Below are 27,119 nucleotides of genomic sequence, written 5' to 3' on the forward strand. Positions count from 1 at the left end.
ACTTCAAGTCAGAATTAGGCACTATTGAATACAAAAAGAGAATCCATGCCTGGAGTGGTTACAAAGCTGCCAGGGGCAACCATTATTAATGTTGCAATCGTAAATGCTTAAACATGTACTTGCTTTCCTTATGTAACCAATATATAAGAGCAAAATTAAACTGTTCAGAATCAAAGAATATCTGCGCGAACAAGAAGAGATTGTTTCGATCACTATTTTGGTAGGATAGATCTAATTTCTTTTAAATTAATTTATACCCTGTCTTTGTTCTCATGTCATAAAATATGGGTGGATATGAAAACAAAAAATTGTGAATGCACCAAGTGACTGAAGCCTATGATTTTCTATTGTTACCCATGGCCTCTGCTCCTCTTGGAAGAGGCAAGTTATCACTGGATATGAAATAGTGCATTGTGGACCAATGTCCTACCTCGTTACAGTGTATTGCATCTCAACAGTGCCCTTGACTCCACTTTCAGCATCAGTCAGGTACGTTCTCACTGCTTAGTGCATCAAAATCAGTTCAACTTGATGCATCAACTTTATTAAAGCACAGCATTAATTCAAATTCAGTGATTATATTAATGGTGGTTTTGGCAAAATGCCAAGTGCATACATCTAAATCTTGTTTTCACAGTACAACTCAACATGACCTATGCTCCATATACCATGTGGAAGGGAGCATCAGATGCATAATACAATAGACACCCATGAGGAAATTTTTTTACTGCCATTTTGTAATAAACAAAAATTAATACAGCTCGCTTTTTCCCTTTTCGACAGTCAGCTATCTGCCAAAATATGTCTTTATTCTTGCTTCGAATAGCATCATCATTTGACCTGAACTGCAATAAGAAAATTGTAATTCTGACCTCACAGCTATAGTGGTGCTGCTAATGTCACAATCATTGTTACAAATGTCTCTTCTCATATTCTGAAGCAGCCCTGTCACAATTCTCCATTCAGTTTTAGAATCTTTAAATCTTGGACTTTCACTCAACAATTAAACTATTAGAAATGCTTTTTTGAAATACACTTAAGAGAATCACCTTGCTGTACTGTTAACTTTACAAACTGACAAAAATATTGTGTTTTTTTTACCTATCCCACAGGCTAACAGTTCATTTTAATCCTTGCTGAAGTAACGATAAAGTTATTGTTGTGCTCTGCTGCTTCGGATATTAACTAAAGGATGCTCCAGACTCCGAAATGTGTTCAACGTGTTTATTGAACTATTAACACAGTTCTCAAATGAGTTCGACTCTCTGCTAATCTAACTGTAGTAACTAATTCAAACTGTACCAGCTGGCTCTAAGCCGCGTGCTGGGGTGTGATGCTGCTGATCAACCCTGCCTAACTCTCCAGATGTCTGTCTGTGGAAAGAAGCAGGGTGAGTGCCTCATCCCTTTTATAGTGTTTATGTCATGCCCCCTTGTGGTGATGCCACATCTGAGTGTCCTTACTGCCCATTGGTTGTGTCCTATTCTGAGTGTTCATTGGTTGCATGTTTGCATATCATGACGTCGCCCCCCATTTTTTAATATAGATGTATATACATGTGAATGTGGCTGCCTAATGTGGCTGACAGAGGAATACAGAACAGAACAAACAAAACAAATGCTCATAAGTCCAGTCTCTGAGGCTTGTGTCTGATCCTCGTCGACCGCCGGAGAGGTGGTGGAGGGGATGACGGTGTCTAGACAGGCGAGTGGGAGGCACGACTGGTGGCCTCTTGGTGCACGGGATCTGGAGGTGGCAATTCGACATGTGGAAATGGAGGGAAAGTGGTTGTGGGCAAGCAACTTTTTGCAGTGCCCTTCGATACCTTCGCACAATGGAGCCATCAGCCATAGGTATGCCATAGAATCTGGGCGCGGCCTGTCGAACAATGGCAGCCGGAGCAGACCACCCAACCCATCCGGTATCTTGATCCTGACCATGTCTGCCGGGGACAGCAAGTCCAGATCAGTGGCATGTGCGTCATAGCCCTGCTTCTGGCTGTCGCGAAGCTGCTGCATCTTCTGGAGCACCGGGAGGTGATCAAGGTTGGGCAGGTGTATGGCTGGAAGCGCCGTCCGCAGGTCCCTGTTCATCCGTAGTTGAGCTGGCGACATGCCAGTGGACAAGGCAGTCACCCGGTATGCAAGTAGTGCAAGGTGTATGTCGGAAGGAGAGTCCGAGGCCTTGCGGGTGAGCTGCTTCAGGATGTGAACCCCTTTTTCGACTTTGCCATTGGACTGCGGAGAGTGCGGACTGGAGGTGACATGCCTGAAATGGTAGCTCTTGGCAAACGTGGACCATTCTCGACTGCGGAAGCACGGGCCATTGTCGCTCATGACGGTGTTCGAGATGCTATGCCGTGAGAATGTCTCTTTACACGCTTTGATGACGTTCCGTGAGGTGAGGTCTGGCAGCTTCAGCATCTCAGGAAAGTTCGAAAAGTAATCGATGATTAAGATATATTCGCGTGCAATAGGTCAATGCCAACCTTGGACCACGGTGAGGTCTCTAGGTCATGTGGTTGGAGTGTCTCCTTGCTCTGCGCTGGTTGGAACCTCTGACAGGTTTCGCAGTTCAGGACCATGGGGCGAGATTCTCCGACCCCCCCGCCGGGTCGGAGAATCGCCGGGGGCTGGCGTGAATCCCGCCCCCACCGGTTGCCGAAGTCTCCGGCACTGGAGATTCGGCGGGGGCAGGTATCGTGCCGTGTCGGTTGGCGGGCCCCCCCGCTCGATTCTCCGGCCCGTATGGGCCGAAGTCCCGCCGCTAAAATGCCTGTCCCGCCGGCGTAAATTAAACAACCTACCTTACCGGCGGGACAAGGCGGCATGGGCGGGCTCCGGGGTCCTGGGGGGGGGCGTGGGGCGATCTGGCCCCGGGGGGGTGCCCCCACGGTGGCCTGGCCCGCGATCGGGGCCCACCGATCCGCGGGCGGGCCTGTGCCGTGGGGGCACTCTTTCCCTTCCGCCTCCGCCACGGTCTCCACCATGGCGGAGGCGGAAGAGACTCCCTCCACTGCGCATGCGCGGGAATGCCGTCAGCGGCCGCTGACGCTCCTGCGCATGCGCTGCCCGGAGATGTCATTTCCGCGCCAGCTGGCGGGGCACCAAAGGCCTTTTCCGCCAGCTGGCGGGGCAGAAATTCGTCCGGCGCTGACCTAGCCCCTCAATGTTGGGGCTCGGCCCCGGCGCGATGCCCATCTGATTTGCGCCGTTTTGGGCGCCAGTCGGCGGACATCGCGCCGTTTCCGGAGAATTTCGCCCCATGTCTGTGATGGCCTGGTTGATGCCGGGCCAGTAGACAGCTTGCCGTGCCCTGCGTCTGCACTTTTCTATGCCCAGGTGACCCTCATGAATCTGCCACAGCACCATGCTCTGGAGACGTAGTGGGATGACTATCCTGTCCAGCTTGAGCAGGATGCCGTCGATCAGCGTCAGGTCATCCTTGACGTTGTAGAATTGAGCGGATTGTCCTTTCTGCCAGCCATTGCTGAGGTTGTGGATGACTCGCTGCAACAGGGGGTCTTTGGCCACCTCTTCTCGGATGAGAACAACCTTCTCATCTGTTGCCGGGAGAGTGCTTGCACACAGTTGTACCTGCAATTCAATGTGCTGGATGATCTCCAGTGGTTCACTGGGTGAGTTGATGGAACGGGACAATGCATCGGCGATGATGAGCTCCTTGCCAGGTGTGTAGTAAAAACAACAGGGTTGTGGTGATAGGAGACTTCAACTTCCCCAATATTGACTGGGACTCACTTAGTGCCAGGGGCTTAGACGGGGCGGAGTTTGTAAGGAGCATCCAGGAGGGCTTCTTAAAACAATATGTAGACAGTCCAACTAGGGAAGGGGCGGTACTGGACCTGGTATTGGGGAATGAGCCCAGCCAGGTGGTAGATGTTTCAGTAGGGGAGCATTTCGGGAACAGTGACCACAATTCAGTAAGTTTTAAAGTGCTGGTGGACAAGGATAAGAGTGGTCCTAGGATGAATGTGCTAAATTGGGGGAAGGCTAATTATATCAATATTAGGCGGGAACTGAAGAACATAGATTGGGGGCGGATGTTTGAGGGCAAATCAACATCTGACATGTGGGAGGCTTTCAAGTGGCAGTTGAAAGGAATACAGGACCGGCATGTTCCTGTGAGGAAGAAAGATAAATACGACAATTTTCGGGAACCTTGGATGACGAGTGATATTGTAGGCCTCGTCAAAAAGAAAAAGGAGGCATTTGTCAGGGCTAAAAGGCTGGGAACAGACAAAGCCTGCGTGGAATATAAGGAAAGTAGGAAGGAACTTAAGCAAGGAGTCAGGAGGGCTAGAAGGGGTCACAAAAAGTCATTGGCAAATAGGGTTAAGGAAAATCCCAAGGCTTTTTACACGTACATAAAAAGCAAGAGGGTAGCCAGGGAAAGGGTTGGCCCACTGAAGGATAGGCAAGGGAATCTATGTGTGGAGCCAGAGGAAATGGGCGAGGTACTAAATGAATACTTTGCATCAGTATTCACCAAAGAGAAGGAATTGGTAGATGTTGAGTCTGGAGAAGGGGGTGTAGATAGCCTGGGTCACATTGTGATCCAAAAAGACGAGGTGTTGGGTGTCTTAAAAAATATTAAGGTAGATAAGTCCCCAGGGCCTGATGGGATCTACCCCAGAATACTGAAGGAGGCTGGAGAGGAAATTGCTGAGGCCTTGACAGAAATCTTTGGATCCTCGCTGTCTTCAGGGGATGTCCCGGAGGACTGGAGAATAGCCAATGTTGTTCCTCTGTTTAAGAAGGGTAGCAAGGATAATCCCGGGAACTACAGGCCGGTGAGCCTTACTTCAGTGGTAGGGAAATTACTGGAGAGAATTCTTCGAGACAGGATCTACTCCCATTTGGAAGCAAATGGCCGTATTAGTGAGAGGCAGCACGGTTTTGTGAAGGGGAGGTCGTGTCTCACTAACTTGATCGAGTTTTTCGAGGAGGTCACTAAGATGATTGATGCAGGTAGGGCAGTAGATGTTGTCTATATGGACTTCAGTAAGGCCTTTGACAAGGTCCCTCATGGTAGACTAGTACAAAAGGTGAAGTCACACGGGATCAGGGGTGAGCTGGCAAGGTGGATACAGAACTGGCTAGGCCATAGAAGGCAGAGAGTAGCAATGGAGGGATGCTTTTCTAATTGGAGGGCTGTGACCAGTGGTGTTCCACAGGGATCAGTGCTGGGACCTTTGCTCTTTGTAGTATATATAAATGATTTGGAGGAAAATGTAACTGGTCTGATTAGTAAGTTTGCAGACGACACAAAGGTTGGTGGAATTGCGGATAGCGATGAGGACTGTCAGAGGATACAGCAGGATTTAGATTGTCTGGAGACTTGGGCGGAGAGATGGCAGATGGAGTTTAATCCGGACAAATGTGAGGTAATGCATTTTGGAAGGTCTAATGCAGGTAGGGAATATACAGTGAATGGTAGAACCCTCAAGAGTATTGAAAGTCAAAGAGATCTAGGAGTACAGGTCCACAGGTCATTGAAAGGGGCAACACAGGTGGAGAAGGTAGTCAAGAAGGCATACGGCATGCTTGCCTTCATTGGCCGGGGCATTGAGTATAGGAATTGGCAAGTCATGTTTCAGCTGTATAGAACCTTAGTTAGGCCACACTTGGAGTATAGTGTTCAATTCTGGTCGCCACACTACCAGAAGGATGTGGAGGCTTTAGAGAGGGTGCAGAAGAGATTTACCCGAATGTTGCCTGGTATGGAGGGCATTTGCTATGAGGAGCGGTTGAATAAACTTGGTTTGTTCTCACTGGAACGAAGGAGGTTGAGGGGAGACCTGATAGAGGTATACAAAATTATGAGGGGCATAGACAGAGTGGATAGTCAGAGGCTTTTCCCCAGGGTAGAGGGGTCAATTACTAGGGGGCATAGGTTTAAGGTGAGAGGGGCAAGGTTTAGAGTAGATGTACGAGGCAAGTTTTTTACGCAGAGGGTAGTGGGTGCCTGGAACTCGCTACCGGAGGAGGTAGTGGAAGCAGGGACGATAGGGACATTTAAGGGCATCTTGACAAATATATGAATAGGATAGGAATAGAAGGATACGGACCCAGGAAGTGTAGAAGATTGTAGTTTGGTCGGGCAGCATGGTCGGCACGGGTTTGGAGGGCCGAAGGGCCTGTTCCTGTGCTGTACATTTCTTTGTTCTTTGTGTACACCAAATTGAAATCATACCTCCAGAGTTTGAGCAGAATTCTCTGCAAACGAGGCATCATGTCGTTCAGGTCCTTTTGGATGATGTGGACCAGTGGCCTATGATCCGTCTCAACAGTAAATGTTGGCAAGCCGTAGACATAATCATGAAATTTGAGGGTGCCGGCGAGAAGATCTAAACACTCCTTCTCAATCTGCGCATATCTGGTCTCAGTGGGAGTCATTGCCCGTTACGCGTATGCTACTGGTACCCAGGATGACGTGTCGTCTCTTTGAAGCAACACCGTCCCAATGCGATCTTGACTCGCATCTGTGGATATCTTGGTCTCTCGATCTGGGTCAGAGAATGCAAGGACGGGTGCAGTGGTGAGCTTGGCTTTCAGCTCCAGCCACTCTGTTCGGTGCTCCGCCTTCCACTCAAAGGCGGTTGATTTTTTTCACCAGGTTGCGTAGGGCCGTGGTGTGTGTGGCCAAATTCGGGATGAACTTGCCAAGGAAATTGACCATTCCCAGGAAGTGCAGTACTGCCTTCTTGGCCTCGGGGACTTTCATTGCCTCGATGGCTTTCATTTTGTCTGTGTCCGGGCGCACATCGTGTTGTGAAATGCCCAGGAACTTCAGCGTGGATGTCCCAAAACAGCACTTGGACCTGTTTAGCTTGAGGCCATGTTCATGTATGCGTCGGAATACTCTCTTGAGTTGCAACACATGTTCCTCTGGGGTCGTGGACCAGATTATGATATCGTCAACGTAGACACAAACCCTTTCTATACCCGCCATCATCTGTTCCATGATGCGATGGAAAATCTATGATGCCGAGATGATGCCAATTGGCATTCGGTTGGCGCAGAATCTGCCAAAAGGCGTGTTGAAGGTGCAGAGCCTTCTGCTGGATTCTTCAAGTTGGATTTGTCAAAATCCTTGGGGTGCGTCCAATTTTGTGAAGAAGCGCGCGTGTGCCATCTCACTCGTGATTTCTTCCCTCTTCGGGACGGAGTAATGTTCCCGCATGTTTTTGTTTCGATCCTTGGGGTCAATGCAGATGCGTAGGTCCCCCGAAGGCTTCTTTACGCACACCATCGAGCTGACCCAGTCGGTTGGTTCAGTGACCTTGGAGATGATGCCTTTTTGTTGTAGACTCGTGAGCTCTGCCTTCAGGCGCCCTCTCAGTGGAGCAGGGACACGTCGTGGTGCGTAGACCACTGGCTTGGCATCAAGCCGCAGTAGAATCTTGTACTCGTACGGCAGCGTGCCCATCCCGCTAAATACATCTGGGTACTGGGTTAGGATGTCGTCGATGCTGGCTTGCAGATCCAAATGGAATGGCGTCGTGGTGTAGACCCTTTGAATGAGGTTCAGTTGCTTGCAGGCATGCACAACTAACAGGGACGCTCTGTCTGGTTTAACAATCTCGAAGCGTATGCTTGATTGTGTGTGTCGGCAGGACACCTACAGATGGCAGGACCCCAGTGCCTTGATTGCGTTTCCATTGTAGTCCAGGAGTTTGCAGGCAGCTGGAAGGATTGTTGGGGGCTCCTTGATTCTCTTGAAGTCCACCTGCGAAATCAGGTTGGCGGAGGCACCTGTGTCCAGTTTGAACCGGATGGGGCAGTGGTTGACCTTCATCACTGCATGCCATTCGTCCTCAGAATCTACGGCCAGGATTGATTGGACTCGCAATGAGTCCGGTGTGGCGTATTCGCACTTCGTAATAATGCCCGCTCGGTAAGTGTTGTCCAGATATTCATCATCTGGATCCGTCGCACTGCCTGGATCAGAGTCATGCATTCGGTGTTGCACACTTCTGATGTGCCGCTCTCGGAACTGGGAGCGTGGCTCCTGACTGGTGGTGCAGATCTGCACAGGGCTGCATAGTGGTTTGGTTTCCCACAATTTAAACAATGTTTGCCTCTTGCAGGGCAGTTTTTTTTTAAATGGGCGGTGCCGCAGTTCGCACACATCATGACGTCGGCGTCATGACGCTCAGTGCGTTGTTGCGCATGCGCAGTGCGGTTTTCGGAAGTCTACACCTGCGTCGTGCAGTTTTCAGCTGCTTCATGTTCCCAATCGCATTGCGCATGGGTCGGGCCCCGGGAAGAGCGCGCGAAATGGCCGCTTTCGTCAATGTGGAGATGTTGCATTCGGGAGATGGCCTGAACACTCTCCACCTCGTGGGAGGCTTGTTTTTCACTTCCTGCCGTTTTGTACTGTGAATAGCAATTTTTAGAGTGCTCATGCACAGTACACATTTCGAAATGTGACAGCGAAACAAACCTGTTGGACTTTAACCTGGTGTTGTAAGACTTCTTACTGTGCTCACCCCAGTCCAACGCCGGCATCTCCACATCAGTACACATTTCAATCGCGACTGGCAGGGTTATGTGCTTGATTTTCAACAATTGCTCTCGCAGAGGATCAGAGTGGACTCCAAAACGATTTGGTCTCTGATCATGGAGTCAGTGATATCACCGAAGTTGCAGGATTGCGCTAGCAGTCTAAGTTTAGTTAGATAGGAGTTGAAGGATTCGTCTTTACCTTGCATCCTCTGCTTGAAGATGTAGCGCTCGAAGATTTTGTTGGTGTCCACCTCGCAGTGGCTGTCGAATTTGTCCAGGATAGTTTGTCCTACCCTTCGGAAAAGTGAAAGGAGTTGAAGATCTCTATCACATGGTCACCCGCAGTGGTGAGTAGAAGAGCTATCTTCCGCGCATCAGTCGCGCCATTGAGGTTGGATGCTTCCACGTATAGTTGAAATTTCTGCTTGTATGATCGCCAGTTGGCACTAAGATTGCCGGTGGTCCTGAGCTGATGAGGAGCCTGAATCTTGTCCATTGTGCCTGTATTCAGTAGCTGGTTGTCACGGATCTTGCTGAGTTGAACTAAATATATTAAACAGTCACTCCTGGTATCATGTTGTGTTATGCTGCTTCGGATAACACAGGCTGCTACTTGATGCAGTCTTAACTAAAGAATGCTCCAGACTCTGAAATGAGTTCAACGTGTTTATTGAACTATTAACACAGTTCTTAAATGAGTTTGACTCTCTGCTAATCTAACTGTAGTAACTCAGTCTAACTGTACCAGCTTGCTCTAAGCCACATGCTGGGGTGTGATGTTGCTGATCAACCCTGCCTAACTCTCTAGATGTCTGTCTGTGGAAAGAGGCAGGGTGTGAGTGCTTCATCCCTTTTATAGTGTTTATGTCATGCCCCCTTGTGGTGATGCCACCTCTGAGTGTCCTTACTGCCCATTAATTGTGTCCTATTCTGAGTTTTCATTGGTTGCATGTTTGCATATCATGACAGTTATTAAAGCACACCCAGGACAGTGAGAGTAAGTAATGTCCCTAGGGTAGATCTGGTCTAATGCAATCTTAAACCCTCCTAAATTGAGATTATTGAAACAACTTAAAGTGTATTTTTATGCTATGATATTTCTCGAGCAAACCTCAGCCATAGCTTTTAACTAGTTGGACAAGTTGGAATTCAGATTCAATTCGTGGAGATAAAAGTACTGACTGAGTGAGGTTAGCACCTGACTGAGCTCCAACTGGCTGTGACAACAAGTCTCATGTATTGCTTGTTTTTAAAAATTTAGGAAAGGTTCACTCGTTGGCTTTCTTACTTTGAAAAAAACCCTCAATTTCTTTCTCTTGAATGCAACTTTTCCCTCTGCAACCAGGGGCTTGGAGGGGTTGGCTTGTCCAAGAAATTGTTGACTGCCATTCTGACTGAGACAAGGCATGTCAGATTCAAGTTTCTTCCTGCTGCCTCCCGAGTGAAGTTGCTGCCATTTTACATACAGCATCGAATGGCTTGGACAAGAGATATGGAAAATGCACCCGAGGGACCCACTGCTCATAGACATCAATCTGCCACATCTGGTTGATACTCTGGCATCCAGAAACTAGTCATCTTCCCACTGGTCAACATTGAAAGAAGAGGGAGCTAGTTTGGAATATTGAAAATAGCATAAGCAATAGTTGCTGATTGAGTCCTCAGGATAGCATTTTGGGCAGTCTGGATATGCTTGACCTTCGGCAATTCCCCCAAAAATGGATGAATATATACAGACTGGAAACTGTCCTGAAAGATCTTTATTGTTAAAGTCAAGCTAAATTTTCATCAATCACTTTGGTTTCTCAGATTTGGCCTGGTCAACTCACAGAACTAACTTGCTATGAACCTCACATTACCTTGACATCTTTCTTCAAGGTTGAAAGTTATCTTTAAATTTTGTGCATCTGTAACTTACTGATTTTTTTTTTACTAGGGCTAAGGTCTGCCTAGATAATGGATGTTCACAACCATGGAACAAAAAAGAAGCAAACCCTTGATCTGTGTGATTGGAAGGTATGTGCTGAATATAAATGATTATTCTACATTTCCTGTTACCTCCAACCACTGCATTAAATAAGTTGTATTTTCCTTTAAGATGCAATGGAGAACTCATACAGTATTCTGGTTTTATTGGAAATTACAGGTTGCTCTGTGAATTACAAGTAGGAGTTGATCAGTGACTTTGAGAGGACGTATGCAGCACTTGTGAGCCGGTGCTGGTTAAAGAGGAAAACAGATGTTCCTTACTCTATTGTGTTTTCATCCAAAGTCCCCGTAACTTTAATTCCATAAAATTGCTGCATAGCAGCTACAGCTGAATGCATGGACTGTGAAGAGCGCAATACTGACATTCTGGGTTCACTAGCTTGAAGATAGCCGTACTTCTGTAACCATATCTGCAAAAAAAGAGACGTCAACTGATCAGCCCATTGAAAAACCATTCAAATCAATATTTTCTAAACAAAAAAGCATACATTTCTAAGCAATGGTGGCATAGCATTTTAAAATCACCAACGCAACATATTGTTAAGCGGTCAGAACAGACAAGCTGTTTCAACTATGGACTGTTGAATTCTGAGAAAGGATTGATATCCTAAATGTTTTGTCTGTTACCTCCACTGATGCCTGACCTGCTAATTGTTTCTAGCATAACCTTACAATCAGAACCAAGTATAAATCTAAAAAGCCATTCTTCACACAATGGGTAGCAGGACTTGCTCTCTGTAAAGCCCCAGAAGGAGAATGAATTACATTGTTCAATAGGGAATTACTGACTTGACAAGTAAGGATATTGAGAATGGTCAGAAAATTGGGATTCAAAGGCAAAGTAGCAAAATGGTGCAACAGGATATTCCTATGTCATTCAAAGTTATTTAAAATGAAGCATCAGTTGTGCATTGTTAACTGTTACTAACTATTAGACGACAAATAACACTAAGCTATATATTTGCCTGGTCCAAAATAAGTAACAAGATGATTAAAATTCAGTAATGTAATAGCATTGTTCTGAAAAGAGTTATGATCTTGAGTTGAGAGCTATTTCTAAATAAAAAAATCTAAATTTCTAGTTATTTCCGAAAGAATGAAGTCAGAAGATTCCAGTTTGAAACAAAATAATTTTTACAATACAAGAGTCAAACAAAGCAAGCACGAGATATGTTGCGCAATCTTGAGCCTGCACTTGCCGTTCGTGAGATAGGCGGCATGGGTGGAAAATCTCACAAGAATGGAAAAGTCAAGTTCTCCCTGAAGAGGTCGTGTTTCCCGATTTTCCCTGGCCCTCGGCGGTGATGTCATGAGATTCATGCACACAAAGGGTGTGAACTTTATTTTAATGAATTTGAATGCTATTAAATATTATGAAAAGCGCACCCCCCCCCCCCGCCAAATAATTCCCTCACTAAATATTATATCTCACCTATGTGAGGTTTACATCAGGTTTGGCCAGATGTGGGGCAATCAAGAGGATCCCTCCTGGGGAGCAGAGGTAAGTATAGCCCCCTGGGGCAGCGGGCTGGGGGAAGGGGGTCATGCCCGGACTGCCCCGGCACAGGTTGACACTGCAAGGTTGGAACTGCCGGGGCAAAAGCCAGCTATACCTCTGCGATATTAGTGGGGGTCCTCATGTCGATGAGGATTTTCGGATGGTATGCCGTTAATGAATGTCAGGAGCGGGGGTGGGAGAGAGGTATGCCAGGGAGGATTGTCAGGGGGGAGCGAGAGCCCCCGAAGGCTCCCTGATGGGGGCTGGGGGCCATTACGTTCCCAACTGTATGAGGCCCCGCAAGAGTGACGTCATGAACCACACCCACTCTTTTCTTTTGTGTACGAGGCTCTCGATTCTGTGAGAAAACTGGTCTGTGCAACTGGAGAGCTACACGCCAGCTTTCTGTCTGAGCCTGAAACTTTGCCAAATTCTAGTAAGCTTCCACCCACAATCTTTGGTAACAACCTATACTCTAAAACCTAGAACCACAACAAGTTAAACATGAAGTTTCAGGCAAATTATGCTTAATTATAAATGTAAAAATACACACTAAAGAGCAGATACAACTAAAGATGATCGTACGAATTCAATCAGTAGTTCACTCAGTATATAAATCAATCTCAGTCACAAAGTCCTTTAAACTTTGTCTCCCTCACAAAGAATATCAGATCCGCTTCTGAAAGAACTTAGCCTGATCTCCAGTCAACATCAGTGGACAATCAACCCAAGTTCCACAATTAAATGTCTTCACCAAAAATGGAACACACCGCCAGAACCTCTTCAACTCTGCTTACAGTGGCCTGGATGGTTTAGATCCACCAGAGTTATCTTCAAATAAAGAAACAGTTGTAGCTATTGTATATTTGCCTGCTCTCAGCTTTTGGATCTAACTTCAGCCTACCTATACTGCACCACTGTGGTCAGTAACAAAGCTCTTGAGACTCTGGAAGGGATTCTCCGGCCGGCAACCAGATATTGTTGCCCAACGTCAATGGAACTTTACATGGCCCGTGTCCCGCCCGTGGCGATCTTGTGGCGGGCGGGGCAGAAGAATCCAGCCCTCTGTGTGCGTTTATCCAGTTTCAACCCGTTTCAGTCTGCCAGGTGTTTTGACTTCCAATCTCAGTTTCAATCTTAGTTCCCATAGTAACTGGAAGGGTCAAGTTTCCTTTCACAGTTTCCCTTTTCAACTGTCTCAAAGAAATACAAACTCTGGAACCACAATTTCACAAATGACATGTTGGTAAAGTTTGCAGTTACAGCATTTTGGTGGAGAAAACATATTAATCTGTTTTGACACTGGACATTTAAGTGCAAAGAAAAAAATCAGGGTGATTTATCTCTATGTTGCACCCTGGGTGTGCAAAAGTCCCAGTCCCAAGCATCTTCAACTGCTTCATCTATGCCCTCCACTGCAACATAAAGTCAGAAGTGGGGATGTACACTAATGATTGCACAATGTTCAGCACCATTCGCAACTGTTTAGACAATGATACAGTTTGTGGCCTCATGCAAAAAGACCCAGACAATATCCAGCCTTGGGCTGACAAGTGGCAAGTAACATTTGCCCCATTAGTGCCAGGCAATGACCATTTCCAACAAGTCAGAATTCAACCATCTGCCCTTAACATTCAATGCCATTACCATCGTTGAATCCCCCACTATCAACATCCTGGGGTTAAGGGCAGCACGTGGCACAGTGGTTAGCACTAGGACTACGGCGCTGAGGACCCGGGTTCAAATCCCGGCCATGTGGAGTTTGCACATTCTCCCCATGTCTGCGTGGGTTTCACCACCGCAACCAAAAGATGTGCAGGTTAGGTGGACTGGTCACGCTAAATTGCCCCATAATTGAAAATAAATAAATGGGTACTCTAAATTTAAAAAAAAAATCCTGGAGTTTACTATTGACCAGAAACTGAACTGGACCAGCCATATAAACACTGTGGCTACAAGAGCAGGTCAAATAGCAAGGATTCTGCAGCTGTGTGTACCATCTACAAAATGCACTGTAGTAACCCCCAAGGCTCCTTCGAAAGCACCTTGCAAACTCTAAACATCGAGAAGGACAAGAGCATCAGATGCATGGAAATATCGCCCACTTGCAAATTCACCTCAAATTAACATACCATCCCGACTTGGAACCATATTGCCGTACCTTCACTGCCACGAGAACAAAATTATGGAACTCTGACCCTAACAGTAATGTTACTTTCCACTTATCCACGCAAAACTAGATGTTGTCAAAGTCTTGCTGCTTGTGGGCACAGGGCGGCACAGTAGCACAGTGGTTAGCACTGTTACTTCACTGCCAGGGAGCCAGGTTCGATACCTGGATTGGATCACTGTCTGTGCGAAGTCTGCGCGTTCTCCCCGTATCTGCGTGGGTTTTCTCCGGGTGCTCCGGTTTCCTCCCACAAGTACGAAAGACGTGCTTGTTAGGTGAATTAGACATTCTGAATTCTCCCTCAGTGTACCCGAACAGTGCCGGAGTGTGGCGGCTAGGGGGTTTTCACAGTAACTTCATTGCAGTGTCAATGTAAGTCTACTTGTTTGGGATAAATTTGGGATCTATTAAATAATACCCCCAAAAAAACCAGATTCATTCACACACAGACAAATTGACTTTTCTGCAAACAAATTTATTATGGACACAAGGAGTCCACATTGAGTAAAATAGAGAACTTTGATTTATTTACAATAACTTTTTCTTTTTAAAAATAAATTTAGAGTACCCAATTATTTTTTCCAATTATGGGGCAATTGTGCGTGGCCAATCCACCTATCCTGCACATCTTTTGGGTTGTGTGGGTGAAACCCACGCAGACACGGGGAGAATGTGCAAACTCCACATGGACAGTGACCCAGGGGCGGGAATCGAACCCGGGTCCTCAGCACCATAGGCAGCAGGGCTAACCCACTGCACCACTGTGCTGCCCATTTACAATAACGGTATATACATTTCCTGGTAGGTCCTATCGAGTTTCTGTTTGGTCGGTTCCTTACTGGCATTTATACAATGCTTAATGGGGGAGCTCATACTCCATAAGAATCATTCACACCCCGTCAGTCACGAGAGGGATATTACATTCCACCATACACACCCCCTCCCAAAGAGCCCCTTGACGACCGATGAGGAGCAGGTGGGGGACATCGGATCTGGTACGTCGCTCGTCGTGTAGCTGATGCGCCGGTTTATCAGTTTATACCTCGCAGTTGAACGTTATCTGCGGCAGGAACGCCGTGGTGCATGATTGGCACGTGGTGGCTGAACTGTTGAATTGGAATCCAAGACTTCTGAATCCGAAGATACAACATTGGGCATGTTGGCGCCGACACAGGCTGAAGACCTCACAGCAGGCGGATTCAGCAATGGACTCGGAGGATCCTCATGAGGGACCAGCCTCCGTAAGCAAATATGATCTAAATTCTGTCTCATCAGTGCCCCCGACCCAAACTTGGTAAGGGACACGTCCCGTTTGACGGACGACAATCCCAGAGAGCAAGCGAGCACCGTCATTGAAGTTGCGAGTGAACAGCACGTCGTCAGGTGTGAAGTGTCGGAGAGGTCGACATAAAACTAGGCAACTCCCTTGCAAATCCTGGTGATGGCGCACCTTCACGCCGATGTCCAGGAGAATCAAACTAAGTTGTATACAAAGCCTATGATCCATTACTATCTCAGCGGGGGCCACACCAGTTACTGCGTGTGGCATGGTCCTGTATGACAATAAAAAATGTGCCAGCATGGTGTCCATCGAGCCCAAAGTTTGTTTTTTTAGCCCTCATCTAACTGCCTGCAAATAAAATGTAATAAGGACACGGGGAATCCACACTGCGTAAAATAGAGAACTTTGATTTATTTACAATAACGGTAGAGACACTTTCTGATCCTTACTGAGTCTCTTTCTGGTCGGTGCCTTACTGGCATTTATACAATGCTTAATGGGGGAGCGGGGAGTTCATACTCCGTAAGAATCACGGGTAAGATAATAATTCATACCCCAGAGGTCATGAGGGTGCCAAGCCATTTGATGGCATTTGGTATGGGGCAGGGCAGACAAGCTGTTGTTTTTCATGAAAGCGGAAAATTCTTCTCTCATGAAAGAGGCCCCATTATCTGTTACGAGCACCTCGGTGATTCCAGGGGTGGAAAAAGACATGCGCAATCGCTCGATGGTCGCCCAGGAGGTGATCGTCGCCATCTTGTGGACCTCCAGCCAATTGAAGTGGGCATCCACCAGGACGAGAAACATTTAAACCAGGAACGGACCGGCAGAATCGGCATGTATGCAAGCCAAAGGGCGCCCCGGCTACTACCAAGGGTGTTGGAGTGCTGCAGTGAGAAACGTCTGGTGCTCTTGACAGATGGAGCACTGTTAAGCCAACGTCTTGATATCCGTGTCTAAACTGAGCCACCAGACATAACCCCTCGCCGGCATTTTCATTTTGGATATTCTGGGATGCCCGTTGTGAAGGCCCTTCAACACAATTATCTGGTCCTTCGCCAGAACAAGAACCCTAGTGACCCACAGGAGGACACTGTTTTCCCTAGTCAGCTCTGTGAACTTCGAGAAGAAGGCCTTCAGCCAGTAACAAAATTGTACATATGAACCGCCTTGCTCACCTATTGTACAGTGTGCAGATGTAAAAATTCAACAAAAATACTTTAAATTAAAATTAAAAAAAGAAGAGGGTTGGGGGGCGGGGAGTTTAAAGGATCTTGGGGGTTAGTTCCAATGTTTGGCTTTTGTAAATTGTATCTGGTCAACACAGACTTGTTATTTTGTATTGTAGAAAATGAAAAACCTGAATAAAAACCTTTTCAAAAAAAGAGAAAGCCTTCAACTCGCCTGGTAGCGGTAGATGCTGGCTACCGCATAGTACCCAGATGCCGCACCTTGGCAAGAACAGGGTCTGTTTGTGCCCTGTAATGAATTTTGCGATGCAGTGATGGGCAAAGAGTCCGTAAAATTCAGGACAGCGACCACTTCGTCCATTGTAGGAGGGTTTGTGCAATCGGTCTGCAGCAGTAGATGACTCAACACATCATAATTTGGAACCTGGGTACCTGGGCGGTGCTCGAACGAGTATTTGTAAGCAGCCAATAACAAGGCCCAGCGCTGAAGTCTTGCAGAAGCAATTGGTGGGATCACCTTGCCTTCATGGAAGAGGCCCAGCAATGGCTCGTGATCTGTGATGATAAAGAAATGGCGGACATAGACGGAATGATAAATTAGTTTCGCTCCAAAAACAGCCGCCTGACCTTCGTTTTCTAATTGAGCGTACTTTCGCTCAGCCGCAGCCAGCATCTGTGAGGCAAAGGTGATCAGATGTTCACGGCCATTGCTCATCCGATGAGACAGGACTGCCCCAATCCCATGCGGCAATGCATCACATGTGCTGAATAATGCCGTTGAATGATCGAAATGTGTCAACATCAGCTAAGAGGACAACTGCCGTGTCACCTTCTTAAACGCCTCATCCTGGGCCTTGCTCCACACCCAAGGCTGGTGCTGCTTCTTCAGGAGCAATGAAGGTGTGTGGGGGGGGGGGTTGGTCAGGGCAGTTACCAAATTCGGAATGAATCTGCCATAATAATTGACCAATCCAAGGAAACAGCAAGGCTCCGTGGCGTCTCGCGGGTCAGGGGCCAGGCTATTACTTTCATGGCGACTGGCTGCAGGCAGTCTTGGTCCATCGGATACTCCAAATAATGACTTATTTTACGTGAAACATGCACTTTGCGCATCACAGGTAGACCCCATACTCGGAAAAGCATTTCAATACAACTTCGAGGTTCTGTAAATGTTCCTGGTCCGTGGTTCCTGTATCTAGGACATTGTCTAGGTAGACCACAATGCATGGCAACGCATGCAGGATTTCTCTATTATGCGCTGAGAAACTACACATGCTGAGGATATTCTGAATAGCAGCCGGGTGCATTCATAGAGACTCTTCTGCGCATTGATCATGACCTACTTGTGTTGAGGACCTATCGGGCTCCAGCTGTAGATATTTCACAAATGTACAGCCACCAGCCAATGTAGCATAAAGATCCTTGAGGGTCTAACCTCAAAGCTGTGTTCCCCATCAATTTATAGTCATCGCAGAGCTGGACTGTCTTATCCGGCTTCATGAGGGGGACCATAGGCAATGCCCAATGGGCAAAGCGCACAGGTCTAATGATGCCCAAACTCTCCAAGCAATGAAGTTTGGTCACTATTTTAGAACATAGAACAGTACAGCACAGTACAGGCCCTTCGGCCCACGATGTTGTGCCAATAGAACATAGAACAGTACAGCACAGTACAGGCCCTTCGGCCCACGATGTTGTGCCGACCATTTATCCTAATCTAAGATCAACCTAACCTACACCCCTTCAATTTACTGCTGTCCATGTGCCTGTTCAAGAGTCGCTTAAATGTCCCTAATGACTCTGACTCCACCACCTCTGCTGGCAGTGCATTCCACACACCCACCACTCTATGTGTAAAGAACCTACCTCTGACATCTCCCCTATACCTTCCTTCAATCACCTTAAAATTATGTCCCTTCATGACAGCCAGCTCCACCCTCGGAAAATGTCTCTGGCTATCCACTCTATTCATGCCTCTCATCACCTTGTACACCTCTATCAAGTCACCTCTCTTCCTTCTTCGCTCCAGTGAGAAAAACCCTAGCTCACTCAACATTTCTTCATAAGACATGCCCTCTAGTCCAGGCAGCATCCTGGTAAATCTCCTCTGCACCCCCTCCAGAGCATCCACATCCTTCTTATAATGAGGCGATCAGAACTGGACACAATATTCCAAGTGTGGTCTGACCAGGGTTTTATAAAGCTGCAGCAAAACCTCGCAGCTCTTAAACTCAATCCCCCTGTTAATGAAAGCCAACACACCAAACACATTCTTAACAACCCTATCAACCGGGGTGGCAACTTTGAGGGATCTATGTACGTGGACCCCAAGATCCCTCTGTTCCTCGACACTTCCAAGAATCCTCCCTTTAACCCTGCCTTCAGCATTCAAATTTAACCTTCCAAAATTAATCACTTCACATTTATCGAGGAGGAACTCCACCTGCCACTTCTGCATCCTGTCAATGTCCTGTTGTAACCTGCAACAGCCCTCGACACTATCTACAACTCCACCAACCTTTGTGTCATCGGCAAATTTACTAACCCACCCTGCCACTTCCTCATCCAAATCATTTATAAAAACCACAAAGTGCAGAGGTCCCAGAACAGATCCCTGCGGGACACCACTGATCACCGACCTCCAGGCGGAATAGTTTCCATCCACTACCACTTGCTGTCTTCTTTCAGCCAGCCAATTCTGTATCCAGACAGCCAAATTTCCCTACATCCCATGCCCACTAACTTTCTGAATGAGCCTACCATGGGGAACCTTATTGAATGCCTTACTGAAATCCATATACACCACATCCACTGCCCGACCTTCATCAATGTGTCTCGTCACATCCTCAAAGAATTCAATGAGGCTTGTGATGCATCACCAGTCCCTCACAAAGCCATTAACACTGCAATGAAGTTACTGTGAAAAACAAGTTAAGATCTTGTTTTGTGCATTTAAGTGTCATCAACATTCTGCATGATAGATTGTTGTGGGTTAATCTGCCAGATCGCGAGCAGGTTGACCTTTTGGCTGAGCAGGTGGAAGCCCTGATGCATTGAACAGCCATTTTTAGTGCTGAAAACGTAGCAATAACAGTAGTGGTTGGTAATATCAACAGAATAGTTTTTGCATTTAAATCCATAGTGGAATCTCCATTAAAGTATCACAGATCTGGTATACACAGGAGGCCATTTGGCCTATCATGTCTGTATCAGCTCACTGAAGGAGCAACTCACAAAGATCTATTCTCCCGCCTTCTCCCCGTAACCCTGCACATTCTTCCTTTTCAGATAAAAGTCTCATTCACCTTTAAAAGCTTCAATTTTACCTGCCTCCACCCCACTCTTAGGCAGAGCATTCCAGGCCCCAACTGTTCACTGTGTGAAAAAGGTTTTCCTCATATCACTATTGCTTCTTTTACTAATTACTTTAAATCTGTGCCCTCTTGTTCTCGGTCCTTTTACGAGTGGGAACTTTTTCTCCCGATCCACTCTACCCAGTTCCCACATGGTTTTGAATATCTCTCGCAAATTTCCCCTGCCTTTCTTTATCTAAGGAAAATAGTCCGAACTTCTCCAATCTATCTTCGTAACTGAAGTTCCTCATCCCAGGAACTATTCTCATGAATCTTTTCTGTAATTGCTCCAGTGCCTTCACATTCTTCCTGAAATGTGTGGTGCCTAAAACTGGATGCAATACTCCAGCTGAGGCTGAACAACTGACTTATGCAAGTCCAACATAACCTCCTTCTCCTGGTCCTCTATGTCACTGTTAATAAAATCCAGGATGTATAATGCTTTATTAACCACTCTCTCAACCTGTCCTACCACCTTCAATGACTTATACACATACACCCAGCTCCCTCTACTCCTGCACCATCTTTAGAGTTGTATGCCCTGGTTTATACCATCTCTCCATGTTCCTTCTACCCAAGTGAATCACTTCACATTTTTCTACATTTAACTTCATCTGTCCAGTAACTTGTCAATCTCTTTTTTTACAGTATCCTTCTGGCAGTTCACACTGCTTCTGAGTTTTGTATCATCTGCAATCTTTGAAATTATACTGTGTATCCCAACATCTCGGTCATTAATTACATATTAGGAAAAGGAAGGTTTCCAACACTGACCCCTGGGGAACTTCACTACAAACCTTCCTTCAGTCCTAAAATCATCCATTAATCACTACTCTGTTTCCTGCCACTCAGCTAATTCTATATCCATGTTCCTAATGTCCCTTTTCTTCCATGAGCTGTAACTTTGCTCACACTTCTGCTGTCCGACATGGTGTCAAATGTATTTTGGAAGTCCATTGTGCACCACACCAATAGCACTGCTCTCTTCAACTCTTTGTTAACTCTTGAAAGAACCCCAGCAAATTAGTTAAATATAATTTTCCCTCAAGAAATTCCTGCTGGCTTTCCTTGATTAGCCCACATTTTTCCATGTGACTATTAACTATTGTTTCAGGAGGTTTCCCCACCACAAAGTTAAATTGACTGACCTGTAATTGCTGGGCTCATCCTTTTTTGAACAGCCTTTTTTGAACAAGGGTGAAATGTTTGCAATTCTCCAGTCTTGTGTTGCCCTATTATGTATTTTCTTTTATTCCCTTTTCTTCTCATGTACTTAATGATCTGTGGAGCTGCTTGCAGAAAAATACTTTTCACTGTACCTCGGTACACGTGACAATAAACAAATCCAATCCAATCCAATCCAAGTCTTCTGGCACCACCACTGAGGCGAAGGAAGGTTGAGAAATGATGGCCAGTGGCGATTGCAGCAGGATGATCACCATTGGCCATAATTTTTCAGTTTTCCTTAGACTCAAGTATCAACAATATACATTAACGTAGAGTTCTCCATTGAAGTAAAAACTTTATTATTCAAGGTGGTATGTATCCCAAGCAGAAAAAGGAAAAAGATCAGGAGCAGACCAGACATAGCTGGTGATGATTTTGGGGATCTTTTGTAGACTCGAGGGATAGCAGAGGGTTTTGTAAAGAATACCAAAGTAGAGGAGAACAGCAACCACAAAGGTAACATCTAATTGTGAAGTGGAATTAGCTTTCAAGAAGTTTGGTAACTAATGGTGAATTGGAGGAAGTTTTAATAATCTGGAGTTAAAGGAAAAGATGTGGTTCGAGATATGGGGTTGGATTTTCCGTCGGCAGAACTCTCTTCTTTGGCAGCAGCGCACTCACGCCTGCGGATTTCCCAACACCACAATCGGAAACACCATTGGCCGGCTGCCAAGACGGAAGATCTCGCTGCCGGCGGGGGTGCGCCGCACCAGAAAATGGGTGCGGCGGGACGGAGAATTCCGCCCATGGTTAGAGAAGATAATTCTGGTAAAAAAACCTAAGGCATATCTAATCTTACTGGGATTTGTTGAGGAACAGGCAGAGTTTGGGTAATAATCATGGATGGTGACAAATTTTGTTTGTGAATGCTCCTGTTCTTGAGATGGCAAGGTCATGAAATGAGGTTTTTCCAGTGAATTAGATTTAGATTTATTGTCACGTGTACTGAGATGCAATGAAAAGTATTATTCTGCATACAGACCAGGCAGATCATTCCATACATGACATACAGGATATATGATAAATACACAATGTAAATTCATAGACATAGGCATCAGTTAAAGCGTATGGAGTGTCGTGCCACAAAAAATAGAGAAGATGCATGGAGAGATTAGTTCAGTCGACAAGAGGGCCATTCAGGAGTCTGGTAACAGCGGGGAAGAAGCTGTTTTTGAACCAGTTAGTGCATGTTGTCAGACTTTAGTATCTTCTGCCCGATGGAAGAGGTTGGAAGAGACAATAACCCAGGTAGGAGGGGGTCTTTGATTATGCTGCCCACTTTCCCAAGGCAACGGGACGTGTAGGCAGAGTTAATGGAAGGGAGGCGGGTTCGCATGATGGACTGGGCTGTGTTCACAACTCACTGTAGTTTCTTACGGTCTTGGGCCGAGCAGTTGTCATACTAGACTGTGATGCAGCCAGAAGGATGCTTTCTATGGTGCATCTTCAAAAACAACTTCTTCCCCGCTGTTACCAGACTCCGAGATGACCCTCTTATGAACTGGCCTGATTAATACTACACTCCTGGTGTCTATGTATTTACATTGTGTACCTTGTGTTGCCCTATTATGTATTTTTTTTAAATTTAATTTCTTTTCATGTAATAAATTATCTGTTTGAGCTGCTCGCACTGTACCTCGGTACGCATGACAATAAACAAATCCAAATCAGTCAAAATAGGCTAAGCCGCATGCAGTTTAAAGTAGTGCACAGAGCCCACTTGACTAGCACCTGAATGAGCAGCTTCTTCCCAGAGGTGGAGGACAAATGTGAACGGTGCCAGGGAGGCTCGGCCACCCACATGTTCTCAGCCTGCCCCAGACTTGTCGGGTTCTGGACAGCCTTCTTCGAGGCGATGTCCAAGGTTGTGGGGTGAGGGTGGAGTCAGAGAGTGGCAGTCTTCGGTGTATCGGACCACCAGTTCTTCATATGGGGAACAGGGCCGACTATGTGGCTTTTGCATCCCTAATTGCACGCTGGAGAATCCTGCTCGACTGGCGATCAGCAGCATCACCCACAGCTGCAGATTGGCTAGCAGACATGGCCGAATTTCTCCACCCGGAGAAGATCGAGTACCCCATCCGAGGGTCGGACGAGGGCTTCCACAAAGAGTGGAGGCCATTCCAAGACCTGTTCAAGGCTAACAGCGACTAGGAAGAGGAGGGGGGGCGGGGGGAAGAGGGATGAAGACAAGGGAAGGCACACAAGGAGAACGGGGCAGAGGGGGAAGGGGATGGAAGGGAACCCAAGGGAAGCACAAAACGAAGCACGAGGGGAAGGGGAGGAGGGGATGGGCCACGTAGGCCCCCCCAGCAACAATAAAATCTAAAAGCCCCAGCAGAAAGAAACGGAGCACAATCTGCTCAGGGCAGATGGCAATACTAAGAGGGGAACTAAACTGCCAACGGGGGGGGGAGGGAGGGCGGACCTCATGTAAAAACCGTTGTAAATGGAGCAGCATGGTGGCACGGTGGTCAGCACTGCTACATCACAGAGCCGAGGTCCCAGGTTCGATCCCGGCCCTGGGTCACTGTCTGTGTGGAGTTTGCACATTCTCCTTGCGTTTGCGTGGGTTTCGGCCCCACAACCTAAATATGTGCAGGGTAGGTGGATTGGCCACGCTAAATTGCCCCTTAATTGGAAAATATTAATTGTGTACTCTAAATTTAATTAAATAAACGTTGTAAATAAGACACAAACTTGTTTGTAAACACCAGATACTCGTGGGCTGTTACTCTGTAAAAACTGGAAAACATTAATCCAAATGGTTTTTTTTTAAATTGGTAAGAGTCAATGTGGACATGCATTAGTTTCCTGAGGAAGTATAGGCACTGTTGTGCTTTTTATGTCATGGCGCTGACGTGGGTGGACCACGACATATTGTTGGTGATGTGCACACCGAGGGATTTGAAGCTGTCAACCATCTCCACCTTGGCCCCGTTGATGCAGAAAGAGTGATGCCGATGTGGGGTCTAAATGTTTTCAGTTAAGGAGTAAAAATTGAAATTGTACACCGCAGATTTGGCTTGAGAGGTCATTTGAGAGGCTAGCGGAGTCAGAGCTAGAAGCAAATGGATGTTTCATAAAAATTAAACTGCATAGATTATTTTTTTTAAATCAACATTTAAGAATTGTGACAATCTCTGATGATTTACATGACTGGTGATATTGCGAAATACTGGACCAATACGGGAAGGACCAAGAATGTAACATCAGGCACCTGGGCACAGACTGTGCTAAAGATTCATGTAAGTCCCAGCTTTTATTTAAATTCAAAGTCCACTCCACAACATGACTGGAACACCCGGAGGCCTTGTTCATCGTGGCCGGAGACTTCAACAAGGCCAACCTCAAGAGTGTACTGCCAAAATTCCACCAGCACATCTCCTGTCCCACCAGGGGCGACAACACTCTTGACCACTGCTACTCAAAAATCAAGGGTGCCTACCGTTCCATCCCCCGACCGCACTTTGGGAAATCAGACCATAAGACGGTGCTCCTTCTCCCGGCATACAAGCAGAAACTCAAGCGGGAGAATCCAGCTAAGAAGGTTGTGCAGTGCTGGTCCGAGGAGAGAGAAGGGCTCTTACGTGACTGCTTAGAGACAGTGGACTGGTCCATATTTAAGAACTCAGCGACCAACTTAAATGAGTATGTCACCACCGTCACAGACTTCATCAGCAAATGTGTGGACGACAGCGTGCCAAAGAAAGCAGCACGTGCGTTCCCCAACCGAAAACCATAGCTCAATCGCGAGATTGACTCCCTACTGAAGGACAGATCTGAGGCGTTCAAGGCAGACGACCCTGACCTGCACAAGAAATCCAGGTACGACCTCCGCAAAGCCATCCGGAATGCCAAGAGAGAATATCAAACCAAGCTAGAGTCACAGACAGACTCTCGGCGGTTGTGGCAAGGACTAAACAACATAACGGGCTACAAAGCGAAGCCGAACAGTATCTCTGGCAGCAGCGCACCCCTCCCCGATGAACTCAATGCATTCTATGCTCGGTTCGAGCAGGTAGCCAACAATCTGCTGGCGAGTGCTCCAGCAGCCCATAATTCACCCATACCCACCATCACAGCTTCCGAAGTCAGATTGGCCTTCCTGAAAGTGAACCCTCGGAAGGCGACGGGCCCAGATGGGATCCCTGGTCGTGCACTCAGAGCCTGCGCGGACCAGCTGGCAGAGGTATTCACGGACATCTTTAACCTGTCCCTACTCCACTCCGAAGTCCCCACCTGCTTCAAGAGGACCACCATCATACCGGTACCAAAGAAGAACCAGGCAACGTGCCTCAATGACTACCGACCAGTGGCCCTGACTTCAGTCGTAATGAAGTGCTTCGAGAGGTTGATCATGAAGCGCATCACCTCCATGCTCCCAGAACGCCTTGATCCACTGCAATTCGCATACCGCTGCAACCGGTCCACATCAGACACCATTTCCCTGGCCCTACACTCATCCCTAGAGCATCTCGAAAACAAGGACTCCTACATTAGACTCCTATTTATTAACTACAGCTCCACCTTCAACACCATAATCCCAGCCAAGCTCATATCAAAGCTCCAAAACCTAGGACTTGGCTCCCCATTCTGCAACTGGATCCTCGATTTTCTGACCAACAGACCACAATCAGTAAGAATGAACAACAACACCTCCTCCACAATAGTCCTCAACACCGGCGCCCCGCAAGGCTGCGTACTTAGCCCCCTACTCTACTCCCTGTACACACATGACTGCGTGGCAAAACTTGGTTCCAACTCCATCTACAAGTTTGCTGACGATACGACCATAGTGGGCCGGATCTTGAATAACGATGAGTCCGAATACAGGAGGGAGATAGAGAACCTAGTGGAGTGGTGTAGCGACAACAATCTCTCCCTCAATGCCAGAAAAACTAAAGAGCTGGTAATTGACTTCAGGAAGCAAAGGACTGTACACACCCCTGTCAGCATCAATGGGGTCGAGGTGGAGATGGTTAGCAGTTTCAAATTCCTAGGGGTGCACATCTCCAAAAATCTGTCCTGGTCCACCCACGTCGACGCTACCACCAAGAAAGCACAACAGCGCCTGAACTTCCTCAGGAAACTAAGGAAATTCGGCATGTCCACATTGACTCTTACCAACTTTTACAGATGCACCATAGAAAGCATCCTATCAGGCTGCATCACAGCCTGGTATGGCAACTGCTCGGCCCAGGACCGCAAGAAACTTAAGAGAGTCGAGAACACCGCCCAGTCCATCACACGAACCTGCCTCCCATCCATTGACTCCATCTACACCTCCCGCTGCCTGGGGAAAGCGGGCAGTATCATCAAAGATCCCTCCCACCTGGCTTACTCACTCTTCCAACTTCTTCCATCGGGCAGGAGATACAGAAGTCTGAGAACACGCACGAACAGACTCAAAAACAGCTTCTTCCCCACTGTCACCAGACTCCTAAATGATCCTGTTATGGACTGACATTAACACTACACCCTGTATGCTTCATCCGATGCCAGTGCTTATGTAGTTACATTGTATATGTTGTGTTGCCCTATTATGTATTTTCTTTTATTCCTTTTTCTTCTCATGTACTTAATGATTTGTTGAGCTGCTCGCAGAAAAATACTTTTCACTGTACCTCGGTACACGTGACAATAAACAAATCCAATCCAATGTAAGATCAATGACAGAGGGAAGTGGGTTACTTTTTCACATAGGGAGGGTATTGTTTTAAGACAGTTAGAGCTACTCCCTCTCCCAATCCACTGCTGTGAATTTTCAGGATGATTGGCAGAGCCTTTGGTTCTGTCGAACAGATATGATGCAACAACAAGGAGAAAAACTACAGGCAGGACAGCCACAATGAGACCAAGAAACCGTGGTTCAGGATACT

General features: G+C 46.8%; 1 protein-coding gene and 1 long non-coding RNA gene across 5 annotated transcripts in view; one reads left to right on the forward strand and one right to left on the reverse strand.

Annotated features, from left to right (window-relative positions):
* LOC140385628 (matrix metalloproteinase-16-like) overlaps nucleotides 1-27,119 on the reverse strand; it is a 374,928-nt gene that overhangs the window by 247,544 nt on the left and 100,265 nt on the right. For 3 of the 4 annotated variants that reach the window (XM_072467962.1, XM_072467961.1, XM_072467963.1), the window contains one exon: nucleotides 10,779-10,927. The exons of the other annotated variant lie outside the window; for it this stretch is intronic. In XM_072467962.1, the coding sequence (XP_072324063.1) occupies nucleotides 10,779-10,927 (149 nt within the window). The remainder of the gene's footprint in view (nucleotides 1-10,778; nucleotides 10,928-27,119) is intronic. 4 annotated transcript variants of the gene reach the window in all.
* Nucleotides 8,542-10,810, forward strand: LOC140385629 (uncharacterized). The gene is made up of 3 exons (XR_011933411.1): nucleotides 8,542-8,875; nucleotides 10,465-10,544; nucleotides 10,675-10,810. It is a non-coding gene; the product is annotated as an uncharacterized lncRNA (long non-coding RNA).

Source organism: Scyliorhinus torazame, chromosome 11 (genome assembly GCF_047496885.1).
Source record: "Scyliorhinus torazame isolate Kashiwa2021f chromosome 11, sScyTor2.1, whole genome shotgun sequence".
NCBI classification, from domain to species: domain Eukaryota; kingdom Metazoa; phylum Chordata; class Chondrichthyes; order Carcharhiniformes; family Scyliorhinidae; genus Scyliorhinus; species Scyliorhinus torazame.